The following is a 21,248-nucleotide window of genomic DNA, read 5'->3' on the forward strand; positions in this document are numbered from 1 at the left end:
TGATTTTTTTTTCCCTGTGGGGAGCAATGTGTTTTTTTTCCTGTGGGGAGCAATGTGATTGTTTTCTTTCCGTGGGGACCATTTTGTTTTATATTTTTTTCTGTGGGGCCCAATGTGTTTGTCTTTGTTCTGTGGGGGCCATTGTGTTTTCATTTTTTCTGTGAGGGGCAATATGTGTGTTTGGGGCCAATTTGTAAGTGCTTTTTCCCGTGGGGGCCAATGTGTGTGTTTTTTTTCCGTGGAGGACTGATGGTGTGCCTTAGTAATTTTAAAATCTTGTTCAGTGTGCCGTGGGTTGACAAAGGTTGAAAATCACTGGGTTATAGGCGAGGACAATGTAAACAAATAAAGGCTGCAGGTGTACTTCAGGGTCCAGTCTTCAACCCGGGCAACTCACCAAGTTTTGAATAAAACCTTGAAATACAGAAATATGAGGTAATCCACCACATGCACCCTTTTCTGTGAACATATGAAGAGCACAGGTGATAAAGCCGGATGTTCTGATGCAATTTCCTGTAGGATTGTTGTGTGGACCAGCCTGTGTCTAATGTGAAATTGCCTCACATTCTCAGATGCTAATTAAAAGTCCATTAGCAACGTACAGCCCCTGATACCAGTGGCTACATTTGTATTCTCTAATTATGAACATATGTAAAGAAATGTGGGGTTCTCATCGCCCATAAAGGAGACTTGTTACTGTAAAACGGGACTTATTTAATTTTACCCATACCCATGATGCACAGTGTTATCCCCACAGGACAACAGCCAATCATATGTAAATGGTTAAACAATCTCTGTAACGTTCTGCGTACTATGTTGACGCTATATAATAAAAAGTTAGTAATAATACAACAAGCAATGTTTCTGCATACAGTCATAAGTCATTTGTTTACTACCTGATGGAGGGATATAAGATGAGGTGCTGTTGCCTTTCTTACAAATGTATCCCAACTTTTGACCACACTCCCTGCTTTCCCACTTGGCGTTTTTCCCAGGGTTTAGTACCACACAGTTTTTCCCAGGTTCAGTTGATGGATTTCCTATGGAAAATGACACATTTGCTTTATATAGAAAAGAAAGTGAACATTAGATTATTAAACATTGGCCTCTATGACGTGATCCTCATTTCTAAGTGTGATTTGTTACTCCCAGTACAACTTTACATTATATAGCACTGTTATACTGAAGGAGAGGTGATACACAGGGTGTAGAAATACACACACTACTGGAGGTTGCCGGTCCACGACTTCATGCAAATGCTGCTACAATCTCCTTCCCAGAGTCGGGCCTGGTCATTTTGGTGCTCTGGGCCAGAAAGAGCATCAGTGCCCCCTCAGCCCAATTTTTAAATAGTGACAATTAGCACGCACCTTAAAAAAGGGGTGAGGTCTAGCAGTGGAAGGCGTGACTTCATGACATGCTCCCCCTTTTCATCACTCTGGGGGTGGGCCAAGCACTCCTGTACAGCCTGCATCCCTTCCTGTACCCCATATACAGCATGCATCTCCCCTGTTCCTCCCATAGTTCCGAGGAGCGGGCTCCGGGGACGGAAGGCAGCAGCACTGGAGCGAGGTTTAAGGTAAGTATTTTTTTTTTTTGGTATGTGTGTGCGCTCGCGCGGGGGGGCTCACTACAGGCAGCATTATTGGGGGCTCACTACACGGGGCATTACAGGGGGCTTACTACAGGGGGCATTATTGGTGGTTCACTACAGGGGGCATTGTTGGGGGCTCACTACAGGGGGCATTACTGGGGGCTCACTACAGGGGGCATTACTGGGGGCTCACTACTGGGGGCATTACTGGGGGCTTACTACAGGGGGCATTACTGGGGGCTTACTGCAGGGGGCATTACTGGGGGCTTTCTACAGGGGGCTTACTACAGGGTGCTTTCTACAGGGGGCTTACTACAGGGGGCATTATGGGGGCTTACTACTGGGGGCATTACTGGGGGCTTACTACTGGGGGCATTACTGGGGGCTTTCTACAGGGGGAATTACTGGGGGCTTACTACTGGGGGCACTACAGGGAGTTTACTACAGGGGGCTTACTACTGGGAGCACTACAGGGGCCCTTAGTACTGGGGCACTGCAAAGGGGGACCACTACTGGAGGTACTGCATAGGGGGACCATTACTGGGGGGCACTACATAGGCGGCACTGCATAGGGGGACCTCTACAGAGGGCACTGCACAGGGGGACCACTACTGGGGGAACTGCATAGGAGGGCGGCAGCTGGGGCTGGCATAGGTGCTGGGGGGGTGGTACATTTTAATTTGGGGGGGGGCACCAACATTTATCTTGCTTCCGGGCACCTGGGATGAAGTTATGCCACTGGTAGGAGCTGTGTAGTGGAATGAGACAGGCAGGACAGAGAGGGGGCAGAGACAGGTACAGTAGGAGCTGTGTAGTGGAATGAGACAGGCAGGACAGAGAGGGCAGAGACAGGTACAGTAGGAGCTGTGTAGTGGAATGAGACAGGCAGGACAGAGAGGGGGCAGAGACAGGTACAGTAGGAGCTGTGTAGTGGAATGAGACAGGCAGGACAGAGAGGGGGCAGAGACAGACAGTTACAGTAGGAGCTGTGAAATGGAATGAGACAGACAGGACAGAGAGGGGGCAGAGACAGTTACAGTAGGAGCTGTGTAGTGGAATGAGACAGGCAGGACAGAGAGGGGGCAGAGACAGGTACAGTAGGAGCTGTGTAGTGGAATGAGACAGGCAGGACAGAGAGGGGGCCAGAGACAGGTACAGTAGGAGCTGTGTAATGGAATGAGACAGGCAGGACAGAGAGGGGGCAGAGACAGGTACAGTAGGAGCTGTGTAGTGGAATGAGACAGGCAGGACAGAGAGGGGGCAGAGACAGTTACAGTAGGAGCTGTGTAGTGGAATGAGACAGACAGGACAGAGAGGGGGCAGAGACAGGTACAGTAGGAGCTGTGTAGTGGAATAAGACAGGCAGGAAAGAGGGGGCAGAGACAGGTACTGTAGGAGCTGTGTAGTGGAATAAGACAGGCAGGACAGAGAGGGGGCAGAGACAGACAGTTACAGTAGGAGCTGTGAAATGGAATGAGACAGACAGGACAGAGAGGGGGCAGAGACAGGTACAGTAGGAGCTGTGTAGTTGAATGAGACAGGCAGGACAGAGGGGGCAGAGACAGGTACAGTAGGAGCTGTGTAGTGGAATAAGACAGGCAGGACAGAGAGGGGGCAGAGACAGGTACAGTAGGAGCTGTGTGAAATGGAATGAGACAGGCAGGACAGAGAGGGGGCAGAGACAGGTACAGTAGGAGCTGTGTGAAATGGAATGAGACAGGCAGGACAGAGAGGGGGCAGAGACAGACAGTTACAGTAGGAGCTGTGTAGTGGAATGAGACTTGCAGGACAGAGAGGGGGCAGAGACAGTTACAATAGGAGCTGTGTGAAATGGAATGAGACAGGCAGGACAGAGAGGGGGCAGAGACAGGTACAGTAGGAGCTGTGTGAAATGGAATGAGACAGGTAGGATAGTGAGGGCAATCAATGGGTGATTGTACAATGTGGGTATACATATACATATTTCATATACATGGACTAATGTACTGTACCAACTGTCTTATTAGCCCTAAATGTACTGAGGTAGTATTGCTGAACCCAGTATGAGAGATCATACAAGTCAATGAGGGTTAAGAGCATGTAAACATTTATTGTGGATTGAGTTATAAATCTGATAGTGTTAAAATAAATAGCAATCTTAAAACGCTAAAATTCAGGTGGTATAAATTATGTCACCTGAATTTTAGCGTTTTAAGATTGCTATTTTAAAAAAGTTGGGCCCTGGTACTAAGATGGGTGTCGTCAAGATACTGTATGTGGGGGTGTAGTCACTGATATTGTGAATAACTGACTGGCCCCATGAGTAGAGGCATGCCACCAAAATGGGCATCAGTTGTCTTTGCCACTCCCCCTATAGGTGGTCCTAGAGTTAGCCTATTTAATAAGTTGTTCCTTTTTTACATTACAAAACATTCCAAAAACCCCATAAATATTCACCTGGAACCCAGTTCAGATATCGAAACGGACTTCCATTATCCCATCGCCAGCCTGCATTAAAGTCCAGACTATTGAGTCCAACCCATAGGGCTGTTGTGAGGTCATTGGTTAATCCTATGGAAGAAAAGCAAAGCAAATATGTAATGGATCATATACAGTGTGAGCCCAGAGAACTTATATTTGTATGTGTACTTAATTATGCAATCTCTTTATTCTGGGATATACATGTTTTATAAGGTCCCTTCACTTCCGAATTCATTATAATAGGTTTTACGCTTCAGTTTCATACACACATTGCTGTTGAGGGTTACTAGAAGTGGTCATTACAGCACAGTTAATGTTTAATAATGTTACAAAATACAGTACATATAGTAGAAGGCAGTGGGCAGGTTTTGGATATTTTTACCAAGCTGACATTTTAGTTTACTGCGTAGATCAGTGGTTCCCAAACTTTTTTGAATCACGGCGCCCTAGTGCATCAGCATTGTTTTCACGGCACCCCTAAGCCAAAAGTTTGTTATTGAGAAATTCAGAAAAAATGTACTGAAGCAGTACAGTCTCCTGGGGGGGTGCCTAACCCTAACCTCCCCCCGGGGGTGCCTAACCCTAACCCCCCCCTTCCCCCAGCCTAAACCTAACCCTCCCGGGGGGGGTGCCTAACCCTAAGTCCCCCCGGGAGCCCTAAACCTAACCCCCCCCCCCCCGCGGCTGCCAACGCCTCGCTTACCTTCGTTCGGTATGCCGGGCATCGGTCTTCCGGCGTCTGGTAAATGACAGGCGGCGAGTTTTAACGACGCCTGTCATTAGTACCACACTGGGATTAGAAAGTCTGGAAGCCGGCGGTTTGCATTTAGTTCCGCCCTTACTCATGTCACTTCCAGGTCCTTAGGGCAAAGGGGAAATAAGCTCAACCCTTGTTAAACGGTCCGATTTATGCTGAGGCATATAATTACGGATATCATACAGAATATTGTCCATTCACAGTTTACTTTTCATTCATTTTTTTATTGTTTATTTATATATGTGACATATTCATTGCTGATTCCTTTTATATTTATGGACATTTATTGTTTTATTGTATATAAATAAATGCAAATAATTTTAATTGAATCCTTTTTAGTCTCACATGTTTGTATCTGAACCAGGCCATTGTGCATTGTGTTTCGCAACGCTGTTATCTTTTTTATTTGTACCACCAATGCTTCCACCCGAGTCTCACCTGAGATGTATGCTTGTTCGTGTAGCTCTGTTATACTTAGTAACTCGGCATCTTGTTGCTGGCAGCTTCTCCGTGCTTGGTACCAAGTAATGGCCGAATCCGCCATAATTTGATAATTGACACCGTTAACAGAATCTGTCGTCCACCAATTGTTAGCGATAGCTGAGAGATAAAAAGGAGATTTTACTATGACTTTGATGGATTGCAGATGAAGGATTATATATAGCCACATAAATGCATTCACTGGGAACAACATAGGACTATAAGGTCTCACAGAATATAAGCCCCACTCCACTTTACAGTTACATGCAGACTCGCCAGAATCTAGCAGGCTATTACCGAAGCCCTTATGAGTTTAACGCACATTCTTGCAGCCTATTATATCATACTTTAACTCTGATAGTCCCACAAATAATGTAAGAGTACTGATCTGTATTCTGTACATGTATACATTCTAATCAGTATTAGCTTACGGTTTGCTTCAATTGCAATGCTGGCTACAATGTTAATGCTCAGTAAAATATAATGGAGTTCTATGGGTGCACACAAAAAGTACAGAGGGGGAGGTGTATCAAACCTTCTAAAGAGGACAAGTGTAGAAGTTGCCCAAAGCAACTAACCAGCTGCTAGCTATAATTTTCTGGAAAGTACCTGATAAATGTCAGCTAGAAGCTGATTGGTTGCTATGGGTAGCTTTACTTGACCTCTTTAGAAGGGTTGATTATCCCCACCATAGTACACTACTGTATGCTGCAGTGAGAATTTTCAGTTTAAACTAATGTTATATATGTCACTGGCACACTAAGGAAAGCAAATGTATTACTTATTTAACACAGATAAATAATGAATCATTGATACCTGGAGACTTTAGGAGCCTCTCCAGACCGACCTAAAGATACTGCTTACAAAGATCGGCCTGGGTACACATTATAGAGAGCCTTGTGTAATATTGGGCAGAATGGTGGTACCCAAATGCAGTGGTAGATTTCCCACTAGGCACTAGAGTCATGTGCCTAAGAGTGTCCCTTTTGGGGGGTGGTGGAGCACAGCCGGCTCCCCTGCATGGAAACCCTGCTAGGCCGCTATTCTTCTTTTTTTTTCATTAGTACTTTTATTTTATTTTGCAACTGGGAGATGGGCAATGGGCAAATATTTGGGTCTGGGAGGTGGTGTTGGTGGGGGTAAAGGCATACATGCCTACCCTCCCGGTTTTCGCGGGAGGCTCCCGATTTTTTGGGTAACCCCCCGCACCCCCGGAAGGGTAGGCATTTCTCCCGCATTCTGCCCACTTCCTAGTGAAGTGGGCAGAATTAGGAGAATACCCGCGGCAATCGCGGGTCTCCGTGAAGGGGGCGGGGCTTAAGCTGTGATTCTGCATGAATCACAGCATTTGGCCCCGCCCCCTATGTAAATTGTGCCCAATCGCGGCAATTTTACCGCAAGGGGGCGGGACTTAATGACGCAAATCATCAAGCCCCGCCCCCATCTGCCCCCTGCTGCTTCTCTTACCTGGGAAGAGAATATTAAAGGTAGGCAACCCTGGGTAAAGGTTGAGGCTGCTTTGGTGGTCTGTGCCTCGGGGCAGCCCTGCCCAAATGCAAACAGAGAATATCAATAAAAAGATAGATAAAAATAAATCTGTAGAAGGGAATTTACGATAAGTGCAAATGATTAAAAAACACATAGACCATATATAATAGGTACCCCTTACAGCTTAAAAACTAAACACAAAAAAGCGATTTCCTTAATGTAGAAATAGCATAAATGCTACTCAAATTTATAAGACGAAATGTAGATAAAAAATTGAGCCCGCTGATTTTAATGCTGAGACAACTACTGTACATTACATACAAAGAAAAAAATCTAAAATTTTTAATTCAAATGTTATAACTGTCACAAGATACAGTAGGTCACAAAGCAATTGAGTTCAGACAAAATAATGTGAATCATATACAAAGCGAAAAATGCAACAGCAGATATGATTATGATGCAGTCCTTAATGTTGCACATAGCCGCAGAAAGGATTACTGGTATATCGATTTAATCGTACAGTAACAAGGTATTTCAGCTGCAATAATAAATGTTCAACCAAGTTAAACAAATATGACTGTATCATTATCAAAGGAATTGGCAATCAAGCCTTTACAGTTAAAGTTGGGACAATTAAGGCTTGCTTAAAAATAGGGACAGAGGACCTCATTCAGAGCCGGACGCTATTTGCGGTCGTTCGTTCAGAAAAAAGGGGTGGCTATTCAAATGAACCGTTCGCTCTTTGCGGTCTGTTCACGCCTCTATGTCTGAACGAGCGAACAAAACTTGCAGTCGTTTTTTGGATAACTACGTCCCCTGGCCGCTCGCATTCTACGTCATCCGCTATTTATTAGATTAATCGAGTACATCGACCAGCGTATGAACTGCTCGCTATTCTTGTGGTTGGTTTTTCCTACCACAATCTTGTGAGCAGTTCTGACTATAAAATAACCCAGTGACGTGGTCAATGACGCTGCTGTATTAATTATGCACACCCATAAAACGCCCGTTTTGACCTTTTGGCACGCCTGCGTTCGGATCTCCACTCCCCGTTTTCAAGCACCTTCCCCTGTTACCACCCACATACGCCTCCTCCTGTCACTCAAAATAGCAGGCATTCGCTATTTAGCGAACAAACGATTTTCGGCCGCACTGACTGGTTCGCGCATGCGTATTACGATCCGTACGCATGCGCAGTTGGGCAAACATCGCTCGGAACGAACGAGCGGCCACTTACGAGCGGCTTTGAATCAGGCCCAGAGGTCCAAGATGTGCTTTATGTACCAGAAATGGGAGCAAATATTATCACCATCAGTGTCCTAGAACAGAGAAGCCACAGAGTTAAATTTACTAGAGGAAAGTGCATTGTGAGAAATAGAAGAGGGACTGTCATAGCTACAGGCACAAGATGTCAGCAACTGTACGTCCTTGATATACAACACTGTTACGCAATGATGACAACTGAGTCACAGTCATTAGAACTCTAGCATAGAAAGTTTAGTCACCTTGGAAATGACAGAAGCTACAGAATGGGATGGTCACAGCAATTTCGGTGACTAAGGCAGAGAAACCCCTATGTAAAATCTGTATTGTGGGGAAACAAGGTTCAAAAGCAGAACTACAAAACCACTTAAAATAGTACATTCAGATGTGTGTGGCCCAATGGACATAAAGTCCACGAGTGGATACACATAATTCATGATGTTTACAGATGACTTCACAAGGATGTAACGTGTACTTCATCAAAGATGGATTGAATTGGTGAAAAAGATTGCAGATTACAAAAGACTTGTAGAAAAATCAAACAGGTTACATACAAACTCAAGACCATAAAATCTGATAAGGTGGAGAGATGGAGCAATGGAGCATTTGACCATTGCTTATACTCCAGAACAAAAAGGTGTCAGTGAACGAGCAAACCATACACTGGTAGAGAGAGCAAGATGTATGTTAAAGGAAGCAGGCATAGAGGGGTATTCAATATGGGAGCGAAAACATAGTTTTTGCGTTAATATCAGAGCTATGACGTCATTATCGAAGGTTTTACTTTTACACCGTATTCAATTTCAAAAACATATCGCAGTTTTGAAAAGTCTTTGATAAAAAACGGGGATAACTTTTCACCATTGAATAGGTGTCGAAAAAAAGTGCAGAATTGGGGTTTAGGGGTGCAGGCTTAAAAAAAATAGCCTGCACCCCTGGGAATGACATTTAAAAAAGAACTGTGTCAAAAAAAGTATAAAAAAAAATAGGGACACCCCAAAAAATGTATTTGAAAATTGGGGTGAAAAAAAAAAATCGGGAAAAATTGATTAACAATAGGGAAATAGGTTCAGGGCTATTCTGCATGTATGCGGCAGCTGTTTTCTAGAATAGGCTATGAGTGGCAGGTGCACAAATGCAGAATTTTAAAAAACTTACTTTAGGGACATCAAAATATTCTAGTACCCATTTTCATGTACCCCAAATTTGATGGGACCACTTAAAAAAATGAAAAAAACAACCTAAGTGCTCTTCTGCAACACTTCTTCAATGTCGGGAAAAAAACACTTGCTGCGGCTATTTAAATCCCAGACTTTCATTTAAAGGCTAAAACGGGGGTACCCATAGTGATCCCCCATGTTTTTACAACTTTAGGGGGGTCTTACAATTTTTTTAAGGAAAAATTCGTAACTTTACGCAAATCCAACTTCGGAGGATCCCGTTTTCGTTAATTTTATATTGAATACGGGGATAAGCGGGACTTTAACGCAGGTAAAAACTCGGATATGAAACGTTAACTTCGACAGTGAAGTTAACGTTTCATATTGAATACCCCTCTTTGACTAGGAATTTTGGGCAGTAGCCATGTCTACAGCAGTTTATCTCAAGAACTGTTCTCCTACAGTTGCCAAAAAGGACATAACACCTATTTAACCGTGGTCAAAGAGAAAACCAATTTTGGAAGTATGACCTATGTGCAAGTAACAAAGGAGAAAAGACAAAAGCTGGATTCAACGTCAGTAAAGAGCATCATGGTAGGCTATTGCTATAATAGCAATGGTTACAGTTTGTGGAATCTAAATACCAGAAATCTTGCTAAGTCCAGAGAAGTTATCTTTAAAGAAACAACACAAAATTGAAGAAAAGCTGGAAGTTGATATGCGGAGCAAGTATGTGTCACTGGACATGCCAGCAGCTGAAGATATATTTGAAAGAGAGACTATCAGCGTGTAAGTTCATCCACAGAAAAGATCTTCTGTAAGGCCAAATATCGGCAAGCCACCTAGGAGATATGATGAAGAATTTGCAAATGTTACGTTCAGTAAGCTTCTAGATATTCAGGAAGCATAGACAAAGAGATGAAATTGCTGGATGGAAATGATACGTGGACCAAGTCATTGCAAGAGAGTGAAAAGTAAATGGGTGTTCTACAGGGAAATGAAAGCAGATGAAAGTATTGCCACGGTACAAGGCCCGAGTGGTTGCAGAAGGTTATACCCAAAAATAAGGAATCGATTATTGTGAAACCTATTCCGGTGGCAAAATACAGTACCTTACGACTGGTCATGGCAATAGCAGCATTGCATGATATGATACTGTATCATCTGGAGTTAGATTCTGCATTCCTGAATGGTGAACTCATGGAGGTATTTACATGGAACCACCAGAACACTATAAAGAGAAGATGTTCAAGGAAGTAGACGTTTGTCTTCTAAAAAAGGCACTATGGACCTCATTCAGAGTCGGTCGAAGCAGCCGCACGGTCGTACGGGAAAAGGGGCCGGATATGTAAATGATTCCCTCGCAAGTTGCGTCCCTAAGTTCGGATCGGTAGCTAGCCGACCAAGGGGAGGAAGCGGCCGGAATACAAAAAAATACGCCCCCTTCTCGTACGCATTACACGTCATCTCCGGGCATATAAGGATTAATCGAGACCATCGAGAACCGGTCGTAGAGTTTAAGGTTGACTATACCCTCTCTTAAGCTCTACGATCATGTCAGTGTAAAAACCTCCCATGTCACATGTGCCATGACGCTACTTTGTTAATTATGCACTCCCGTAAACCGTATGCACTCCCATAAAACACCGTTCGCATAATTAGGCACGCCTGCGTCCGGATCTCCACTCCCCCGTTTTCAAGCGCCTTCCCCTGTTACCACCCACAAACGCCTCAATCTGTCACTCAAACTACCGACCTGGCTGTGTTCAAGGAGAGAGAAATTTCTGATCGCAGCGGCTAATTTGCGCACGCGCATTGCGAATTTTACGCATGCGCAGTATAGCAAACATCGGTGGCGTACGACCATGCAGCCGCTTCGACAGACTCTGAATGAGGTCCTATATGCCCTGAAGCAGAGTGGGCGATGTTCGTACTTAACAATAGATGCTGTTTTACAAGATATGGGTTTCGACTATTCGAAAACAGACCATTATCTCTTTATTATGGTTGTATATGTTGACCACCTACTATTGGCAGGCCAGAAAGAAGGCATCGGAGAAGTAAAGGAGTTACTTGGTCACAAATTTAAAATGATTCACCTAGGTGCATCGCATTATTTGTTAGGCCTGAGGATCATGCACTCTCTAGTACAGAGAAGGATACCACATTCATCGAACCAGCATACATATATTGAAAATATACTTGAAAAGTATGGAATGTTGGCTGCAAAATCTATAGCCACTCCCATCAACAAAAGCACAAAATTGAATGAGTATGTCACCCAAAGATGAGAAAGTAGCAGAAGATATGAAAAATGTCCCTTATCCAAATGGTATCAGGCATCTGATGTATGCAAGTGTTGAAACTCAGCCCGATATCACACATGCGGTGAGCAAAGTCAGCCAGTTTGCTACAAGCCCAGGAAGACAGCATTGGACAGCTGCAATAAGGATCCTGAGGTAATTAAAAGGGATTTCATCGATGAAGTTGGAATTCACCAGGTCTGGGAATTCCACACTGGAGTCATTCTGCACTGGGGGATAGATGAGGATGACCGCCATTTGTACGCAAAATTGTTCCTACTGGCAGGCACAGTGGTCAGGTGGGAAAGCAGAAAGCAGCTCACAGTAGCATTGTCCGCCAAAGAAGTAGAATATGTGGCATTAACTGATTTGGAATCGGTATGAAATAACGCCGGCTCTGATAGAGCTCTTTTGGCTCTGATAGAGCCAAAAGCACTCCTGGGCTTGCGGCAGCGAGACCCTACCGCAGGGTCTCGTCGCAAGCCTGATGGTCGCGATGGTCTTGACCATCGCGACCATCATTTTGGCCGCTCGCTATAGCTGTGGGTGGTCACCCACAGCTATGTGAGCGGCCAGAAGCCGCTCCAAAAAGGAGCAGGGACGGCCCTGATTCAGAGCGATCGCTCTGTCAGAGCGTCCGGCTCTGAATCAGGGCCTCAGTTCTGCTCCATTGCAAGTATGCATGTAACAGTGAGTACGGCTGTATTACCTACTATCTTTCAATAAACCAACACCACTGGTTAAGTAACTGGGCTGTTCATAGTTTGAGTCATTTGCTGGAGTGTGCCTACATAACTCTGCAATATCGACACCTGCACACATAATTTCCAACAAAAATAAATCCTAACCCTGTTTAACAACATTGGAGAATGTTACTATTGCATCTGCAGAGTCTGCTTAACTACTGTACATCAATTTGGTAATGTTTGTGGTGAAACTACAGCTCTAGTTTTATTGCTGCTGCCACAGTTAGGGCTCTATTTATTATCATTATTTTTACTAAAATAAAGGGAAAAAGGGTGTTTGCACACCCTTTTCACATTATTTTAGTTACACCTAAAGTTACTACAGAGCAATTGGAGTAGAATTCGTAAAATTCTATTCCAACCCCTAAGTATCACTTATTTTTAGTAATCAGATCGCATTTCCCATAATTGTAATGGGAAATGCGATCTGTGTGCAAGTTACTAAAAATAAATTGTGAAAAAAATACCTTGGGAGGCTCTGTGATAATAACGCCACCTGGAGGTGGCGTTATCCAGGGTCTCCCTCGGTTACCGGGCTCCTGCTCCGCTCTAATGTGCAGAGCAGAGCCCAGAGCCGGCCCCAGTGATCAGCTGTGTGGTCTGAATAGACCACACGCTGATACACTGCAAAAAAAAAAGTCAAAAAAAATAATTTTTACTTACCTGAGTCCCTCCGGTCAGCTGGTCTCCCATACTGCACTGCGGCCCGGTCATCAGGTGACCGGGTCCCAGTGCAGTATGGGATGTCAGCTGACCGGCGCAATGGAGGACATCACCGGAGCCCAGATCATGCAGATAAGTGCAATTAAGGGAGAGGGGGTCGCGGGAGGCCGCGATCACGCGTGGGGGGGCTTAGCACCGGGGGCGGGGCTTAGCACCGAGGGGGGTAGAAGCGGCAGCCAGTCGGTGCATGTGCAGGCACTTGTCACGGTATGTTTTGCGAAAATACCGTGATAAGGCTGTGGAGGGGATTCACAGGGACAGAGCTTTATCGCAAGCTCTGTCCCTGCAAGGGATTTTTAGTAAATCCCTGTGATATTGCCTAAATTCACAATGCGAATTCAGTCGGTAATATCACACTACAATCTGCATTCCCAATGCAGATTTTAGTAAATAGAGCCCTTAAAGAGGAGTCCCCAGGGAGCCAAGTAACCAGCAACTCTCTGATAACTGTCAGTGGAAGGAAAGGAAACTCATGAGGACTTTTTGACATATAAAAATGGTTTATTTTGTGCTGTCTATTGTTCACGGTGATCCTTTTTCCTCCGATGTAGAGGACAGGAAAAAGGAAGCAACTCACTTTCTAACCAGTTTGTGTAGTGCTGAGCTTACACCATCAGGTCACTTCCTCTTCTATATTAAAAGCATCCTTTAACATTTTACAACAATTCAACTGGATGTGAAAGTTGTTTTTTCTATACATAGAAGTTTTATATTTTTTATCTGTTTAGGTTTCCTTTGGAAAAGAGAAACTGATTATGCTAGCCTTATCCATCCAATACAGATAGATAGATAGATAGATAGATAGATAGATAGATAGATAGATAGATAGATAGATAGATAGATAGATAGATAGATAATTATTTATACATACTGTCTCTGTGTGTGTGTATATATATATATATATATATATATAATTATATATATACATACAGTCAGGTGCATAAATATTGGGACATTGACAGAATTTTCAGATTTTGGCCTCTAATCACCACCACAATGGCTTTGGAATGAAACAAACAAGATGTGCTTTAACTGCAGATTTTCAGCTTTAATTTGAGGGTAATTACATCCAAATCAGGTGAACGGTTTAGGAATTACAACGGTTTCTATATGTGCCTCCCACTTTTTAAGGGGCCAAAAGTAATGGGGCAAACTAAACAATCCTAAATCTAACTTTCACTTTTTAATACTTTGTTGCAAATCCTTTGCAGGCAATTACAGCCTGAAGTCTGGAACGCATAGACATCATCAGACGTTGGGTTTCATCCCTGGTGATGCTCTGCCAGGCCTCTACTGCAAATGTCTTCAGTTCTTGGGGCATTTTCCCTTCAGTTTTGTCTTCATCAAGTGAAATGCATGCTCAATCAGATTCAGGTCAGGGGATTGACTTGGCCATTGCATAACATTCCACTTTTTAGCCTTAAAAAACTCTTTGGTTGCTTTTGAAGTATGCTTCGGGTCATTGTCCATCTGCACTGTGAAGCGCCGTCCAATGAGTTCTGAAGCATTTGACTGAATATGAGCATATAATATTGCCCGAAACACTTCAGAATTCATTCTGCTGCTTTTATCAGCAGTCACATCATCAATAAATACAAGGGAACCAGTTCCATTGGCAGCCATACATGCCCACTCCATGACACTACCACCACCATGCTTCACTGATGAGGTGGTATGTTTTGGATCATGAGCAGTTCCTTTCCTTCTTCATACTCTTCTCTTCCCATCACTCTGGTACAAGTTGATCTTTACAAAACAGAAAAACTTTTGCTATCGGCGCTAACAATAATATACTGCAAATTTATGTGTGTGCAGCAAATAAAACAAAGGGGATTTTGTCATGATTTGATCAAAGCATTTAAGCCTGCAGCCCAGCATCAAGGGACCCCATTTTTCTGCAGGTCCCTAACACTAGCATATATGCCTAGCACATCATTACATTGCAGTTAAATGTACTCACCTCCTAGATGCAGAGGGACACATCTATACAGGGGCTGGTTGTTAGCCACACCCAACTAGGCTTTTTATAGCCTTAATTGAAAGCTGCCATGATAGCACAAGGCAAATTTTTAAACAAAACAGAAAAGAAATATGCCCGCGCTCGGTTTTACCCATATCATACATGGTACCAGCAGTATGACAATATTAATGCCATATATGTATACAAAACAGAAAAACTTTTGCTATCGGAACTAACAATAATATACTGCAAATTTATGTGTGTGCAGCAAATAAAACAAAGGGGATTTTGTCATGATTTGATCAAAGCATTTAAGCCTGCAGCCCAGCATCAAGGGACCCCATTTTTCTACAGGTCCCTAACACTAGCATATATGCCTAGCACATCATTACATTGCAGTTAAATGTACTCACCTCCTAGATGCAGAGGGACACATCTATACAGGGGCTGGCTGTTAGCCACACCCAACGAGGCTTTTTATAGCCTTAATTGAAAGCTTCCATGATAGCACAAGGCAAAATTTTGAAACAAAACAGAAAAGAAATATGCCCGCACTCGGTTTTACCCATATCATACATGGTACCAGCAGCATGGCAATATTAATGCCATATATGTATACAAAACAGAAAAACTTTTGCTATCGGCGCTAACAATAAAACAAAGGGGATTTTGTCATGATTTGATCAAAGCATTTAAGCCTGCAGCCCAGCATCAAGGGACCCCATTTTTCGGCAGGTTCCTAACACTAGCATATATGCCTAGCACATCATTACATTGCAATTAAATGTACTCACCTCCTAGATACAGAGGGACACATCTATGTGGTGCTGGGCTGCAGGCTTAAATGCTTTGATCAAATCATGACAAAATCCCCTTTGTTTTATTTGCTGCACACACAAAAATTTGCAGTATATTATTGTTAGTTCCGATAGCAAAAGTTTTTCTGTTTTGTATACATATATGGCATTAATATTGCCATGCTGCTGGTACCATGTATGATATGGGTAAAACCGAGCGCGGGCATATCTCTTTTCTGTTTTGTTTCAAAATTTTGCCTTGTGCTATCATGGCAGCTTTCAATTAAGGCTATAAAAAGCCTAGTTGGGTGTGGCTAACAGCCAGCCCCTGTATGGATGTGTCCCTCTGTATCTAGGAGGTGAGTACATTTAACTGCAATGTAATGATGTGCTAGGCATATATGCTAGTGTTAGGGACCTGTAGAAAAATGGGGTCCCTTGATGCTGGGCTGCAGGCTTAAATGCTTTGGTCAAATCATGACAAAATCCCCTTTGTGTTAATTGCTGCACACAAGTTTATCTTTGTCTCATCTGTCCATAGGATGTTGTTCCAGAACTGTAATGGCTTTTTTAGATGTTGTTTGGCAAACTCTAACCTGGTCTTCCTGTTTTTGTGGCTCACCAATGGTTTACATCTTGTGGTGAACCCTCTATATTCACTCTTGTGAAGTCTTGTCTTGATTGTTGACTTTGACACATATACACCTACCTCCTGGAGAGTGTTCTTGATTTGGCCAACTGTTGTGAAGGGGTTTTTCTTCACCAGGGAAATAATTCTTCTGTCATCCACCACAGTTGTTTTCCGTGGTCTTCCAGGTGTTTTGGTGTTGCTGAGCTCTCCGGTGCGTTCTTTCTTTTTAAGAATGTTCCAAACAGTTGATTTGGCCACACCTAATGTTTTTGCTATCTCTCTGATGGGTTTGTTTTGATTTTTCAGCCTAATGATGGCTTGCTTCACTGATAGTGACAGCTCTTTGGATCTCATAATGAGAGTCGACAGCAACTGATTCCAAATGCAAATGTCACACCTAGAATCAACTCCAGACCTTTTACCTGCTTAATTGATAATGAAATAATGAGGGAATAGCCCACACCTGTCCATGAAATAGATTTTGAGTTGATAGTCCCATTACTTTTGGCCCCTTAAAAAGTGGAAGGCACATATAGAAACCGTTGTAATTCCTACATCGTTCACCTGATTTGGATGAAATTACCCTCAAATGAAATCTGAAAGTCTGCAGTTAAAGCACATCTTGTTGGTTTCATTTCTAAGCCATTGTGGTGGTGAATAGAGGTCAAAACATGAAAATTCTGTCAATGTCCCAGTATTTATGCACCTGACTGTATATACAGATATATTTATATAGATATATATATAGATAGATAGATAGATAGATAGATATATAGATATATACTGTATATAATATAGTACTGTGCAAAAGTTGTAGGCAGGTGTGGAAAAAATGCTGCAAAGTGGAATGCTTTTAAAATTAGAAGTGTTGATAGTTGATTTTTGTCAATTAACAACATGCAAAGTGAATGAACAGAAGATAAATCTAAATCAAATCAATATTTGGGGTGACTACCATTGTATTCAGCATTCTCCCTCACTCTGTTCTGCTTTGCAGACCGGGGAGACGCTTCTGGCAACAGGCAGGTTGCCTCGACAACCCATCTGTGCCATGATGACATCATCGTGATAGCGCTCCAGCGCCTGCACTGGTGCATTCCTGCGTGACCCCGGTCTGCAGTAGTTCAGTGACCCAGACTGCCTACATAAGTTAAGACTTGATTTTATGTACAGTTTGGATGCCTTGATAAAAGAGCCACAGGTGCTCTGAAATGATGGAGGATTATGTTAATACACGTTTGATTATTGATACGAATCTTGGAGTGCCGTAGTCTTTATTCTATTTTCATAGATCATAAATCAATTAAACTTTTCCATAAATTGACACCACCTTCCCCCATTTCACTGTACTACTTCTCCGATCCATCAGACAGCTATTTGCTTTCCAAATCAGGTGAATTCTGACAATTTTTTTGCTTTAGGGGAAAAAACAGAAAAAGTGATTTACTATCTACACATGACTCGTCAAATAGAGTTATGCACTACATATATAACCCTCACTGAAATTAATGGGCCATTGAAATGAATGGAGTTCCACATCATTGTTAATAGGTTGTCTCTCACATCAGAGATTTAATTAGCCTGCATTGATGTGAAATCAAAGCTGGAGTCTCCAGAACTCCCCTCACCAGCAGCCAATTACTAGTTTAGTGCTGGAAACCGGGAATGGCTCGTGAGGTGCCAGGGACTTTATGCCTAATCAGTGTATTTCCCATTGTATTATGACTGACCAAGAAAGTATAAAAGCTTCATGTTAAATTTTAACAAAATGGTAAATGAGAGTTTGTGGAGTATATTTAATAAATTCACAATTGGACCATTTTACTGAAGTCATTACTGTGTAAAAGTGACTCCATGGACCCTAATCTTCATTTCAAGGCTGAGTTTCGGAAATCAGTGATTTGATTTTGGAAAATTCAGTGAAGATTTACTAAATCAATCATGTTATAGATTACGCCTGTTATAAAGTTACTACTGCAAAAATGGCCTTCTTGGATTTTACTATGGCTGAGAATTTTCGTTTTTAGGTGCATGCATGCGCGTATGTGTTAATAAATGAGTAGCTCTATAGGATCAACCTCGTCATAGATTTGGTAACCATGACAATTACTAAAGCTTGGTAATTAATGATTTCAGGAAATGGTGCATTAGTAAATGCTACCCCCATTTTTATTTGAAATAAAAATTGTTGTAACAGTGGTCAGAAGAACTAAGGGCCTGGGTCAGAGTTGGGAATAGAGTGAAATATCTCTCTCAAGTGATCATCTTGGTGAAACCATGCTGCACTGATGGTGGGGCAGATTTAAAATGTGCAGAGAGATTTAGATTTGGGAGGAGTGTGTCCAAACTTACATCTAAATTGTAGAGTAATAATAAAGCTGTGCAGTATTTGTGGGCTACATGCAAAAGCAGCCAGTATTTACCCCACATGTAAATTTTTTTATGTATTTACACCCCTTACATTGCAATATGGTTTGTTCCGGTTCACAGTTGATAGAGATATCTCTCTCTATTCCCAAGCCAGAATCAGGCCCTTGGTTACAGTTAGTGAGCAGAAGTGTATATGATTTCCTACACAATGTCACTGATACAATCGTCTCCGAGGAGCCAGCATTGAAGTCAGTAGTAGAGATGGTTTAATAAAAAAAATATGTCCAAAAGCTTAATGCATTCCCATGCCTATGTTGGTACCAATGAAATGTGTTAAGATTTTAGGACAAACTTATTTCAAACCTTCTCTTCTACAAACTTAGATATCTCGCGTTATATATTCAAAGACATTTATCGAACTCTGATATTTTGTGAGACGATTTATATGCAGCTGGGGCAGATTGTTCTACTGGATTTCTGCGAATTGTGCCACCCATAATAGCTCTATATGGGCTCTATTTACTACAATACGCATTTGTAATGCAGATTGTAGTGTGATATTACTGACTGAATTCCCATTGTGTATTCAGCCAATTTTATAGAGATTTACTAAAAATCAGTTGCTGGGACAGAGCTTGCGATAAAGCTCTGTCCCTGCAAATCCCCTCCGCACACTTATCACGGTATTTTCGCAAAAAATACTGTGACAAGTGCCTGCGCATGCGCTGACTGCTCATCGCTAAGCCCTGCCCCTGCCACTAAGCCCCACCCCCCACGATCGCGAGCCCCCCCCTCCCTTAATTACACTTACCTCCGGTGATCGGTGCTCCTGTGATGTCCTCCGTGGCTCCAGTCAGCTGACATCCCATTCTGCACTGGGACCAGGTCAGGTGACAACCGGGCCGCAGTGCAGGATGGGAGACCAGCTGACCGGAGGGAGGACATCACCCGGAGCCCCGATCACTGGTCTCTGGACTCAGATAAGTAATTTTTATTTTTTTTACACAATGTATCAGCGTGTGGTCTGTTTGGACAGCACAGCTGATCACTGGGGCCGGCTCCAGGCTCTGCTCTGCCTGTTAGAGCAGAGTAGGAGTCCGGTAACCGGGGGAGACCCTGGATAATGCCACCTACAGGTGGCGTTATTATCACAGGGCTTTCCCCGGTATCATTTCACAATTTATTTTTAGTAACTTTGGTCGGATCACATTTCCCATTACAATTATGGGAAATGCGATCTGCTTACTAAAAATAAGTGATAATTAGGGCTTGGAGTAGAATTTTACGAATTCTTCTCCAATTGCCCTTTAGTAACTTTAGGTGAAACTAAAATAATGTGAAAAGGGTATGAAAACACCCTTTTTCACTTTATTTTAGTAAAAATAATGTTAATAAACAGAGCCAAAGTTTTCTAATCAAGGTACTACCTGAACAATTTATCCAGTTATTAAATAGGAGACATATTTGATATATCATAACTCTACCTTCATAATTAGCACTCCACCACAGTTTGCCTCTAATTACTTTTAAATATTTTGTTGTTTAGCATAATATGCCTGTTTCTTTTGCTATTATGTGTATTTCTTATCATATGAAACTTGCTTTTATTAAAGATTATGCAATGTAGATCCTTGGATTTTTACATTTGCGTTGAAGAATGTGTAAAACTATTTTTATGCTGGCTTCACCTCACTGAAGAGCCAGCTGCCAAGTACCTCACAACGTTACCCTATTTAAATTCATGCACATGCCACTGTACAGAGGTTGGCAACTACCACCTAAAAATGGAACATTGCAAGGCTGAAACTAAATAGGGTTGGTGACTATTTTAAGTTGTTAGGATTTACTGTACGTTCTTCACATTATACTATTTGCTTGCCTATTGGGCTGATAACATAAACTTGAGACACAATTTCAAACATGAGCTTCAGTATAATATGCAAAGCCTAAATCTCTATATATCAATAAAATAAAGTCCCCGGTTTAGGAATCTACCTGTTCGTCCGGGCTAATCTCTTGAACCACTGGATGGATTTTGATGGGGCTTTTACTATTCTATACAGCATTGGCCGAGGAAAGTTTAAGTGTATGAACCATTCATCTGTGAGAAAAGGGAGCCGTGCAGTGATGATTTTAGTGAAGCAAAGTCACAGAACAAAATATTGCACCAAACTGCTGTAAGGGGAACTGGCCAGGGTGCAGAAACAGCAAGAGACAGTGAGAGCCAATCAGAGACAGCACTGTGCCCTGTTGCTTAGCAGCAGCCTAGAAAATGGAGGGGGTCAGAGACTGAGCGGGGTCACGTTTGAGGCAGATAGAGAGTGAGAAACAGCCTCCAACGAACCCATGTAGATGCAGACAGAGTAGCCAGGAAGGAGCCAGGGGAGGCATAGCTGTCAATAATTTTACAAAAAAAGCAACCAACATCGGAACATCATCAAATGATATTCTTTTGATGGTGGCAACATCGGACCGCCACCATCAGAACAAAAACATTGATGGTTAATAACCATCAG

The 21,248-nt window shown here is 42.7% G+C and overlaps 1 protein-coding gene across 1 annotated transcript in view; it reads right to left on the bottom strand.

The window, feature by feature from the left end:
* LOC148517458 (macrophage mannose receptor 1-like) overlaps positions 1-21,248 on the bottom strand; it is a 211,528-nt gene that overhangs the window by 148,316 nt on the left and 41,964 nt on the right. The window contains exons 4-6 of the mRNA XM_088478604.1: positions 5,250-5,411; positions 4,031-4,144; positions 897-1,040 (exon numbers count right to left, since the gene is read on the bottom strand). Coding sequence (XP_088334730.1) covers positions 897-1,040; positions 4,031-4,144; positions 5,250-5,411 — 420 coding nt within the window. The remainder of the gene's footprint in view (positions 1-896; positions 1,041-4,030; positions 4,145-5,249; positions 5,412-21,248) is intronic.

Source organism: Taudactylus pleione, unplaced genomic scaffold, assembly GCF_031769625.1.
Source record: "Taudactylus pleione unplaced genomic scaffold, aTauple2 ptg000216l, whole genome shotgun sequence".
Lineage (NCBI taxonomy): Eukaryota > Metazoa > Chordata > Amphibia > Anura > Myobatrachidae > Taudactylus > Taudactylus pleione.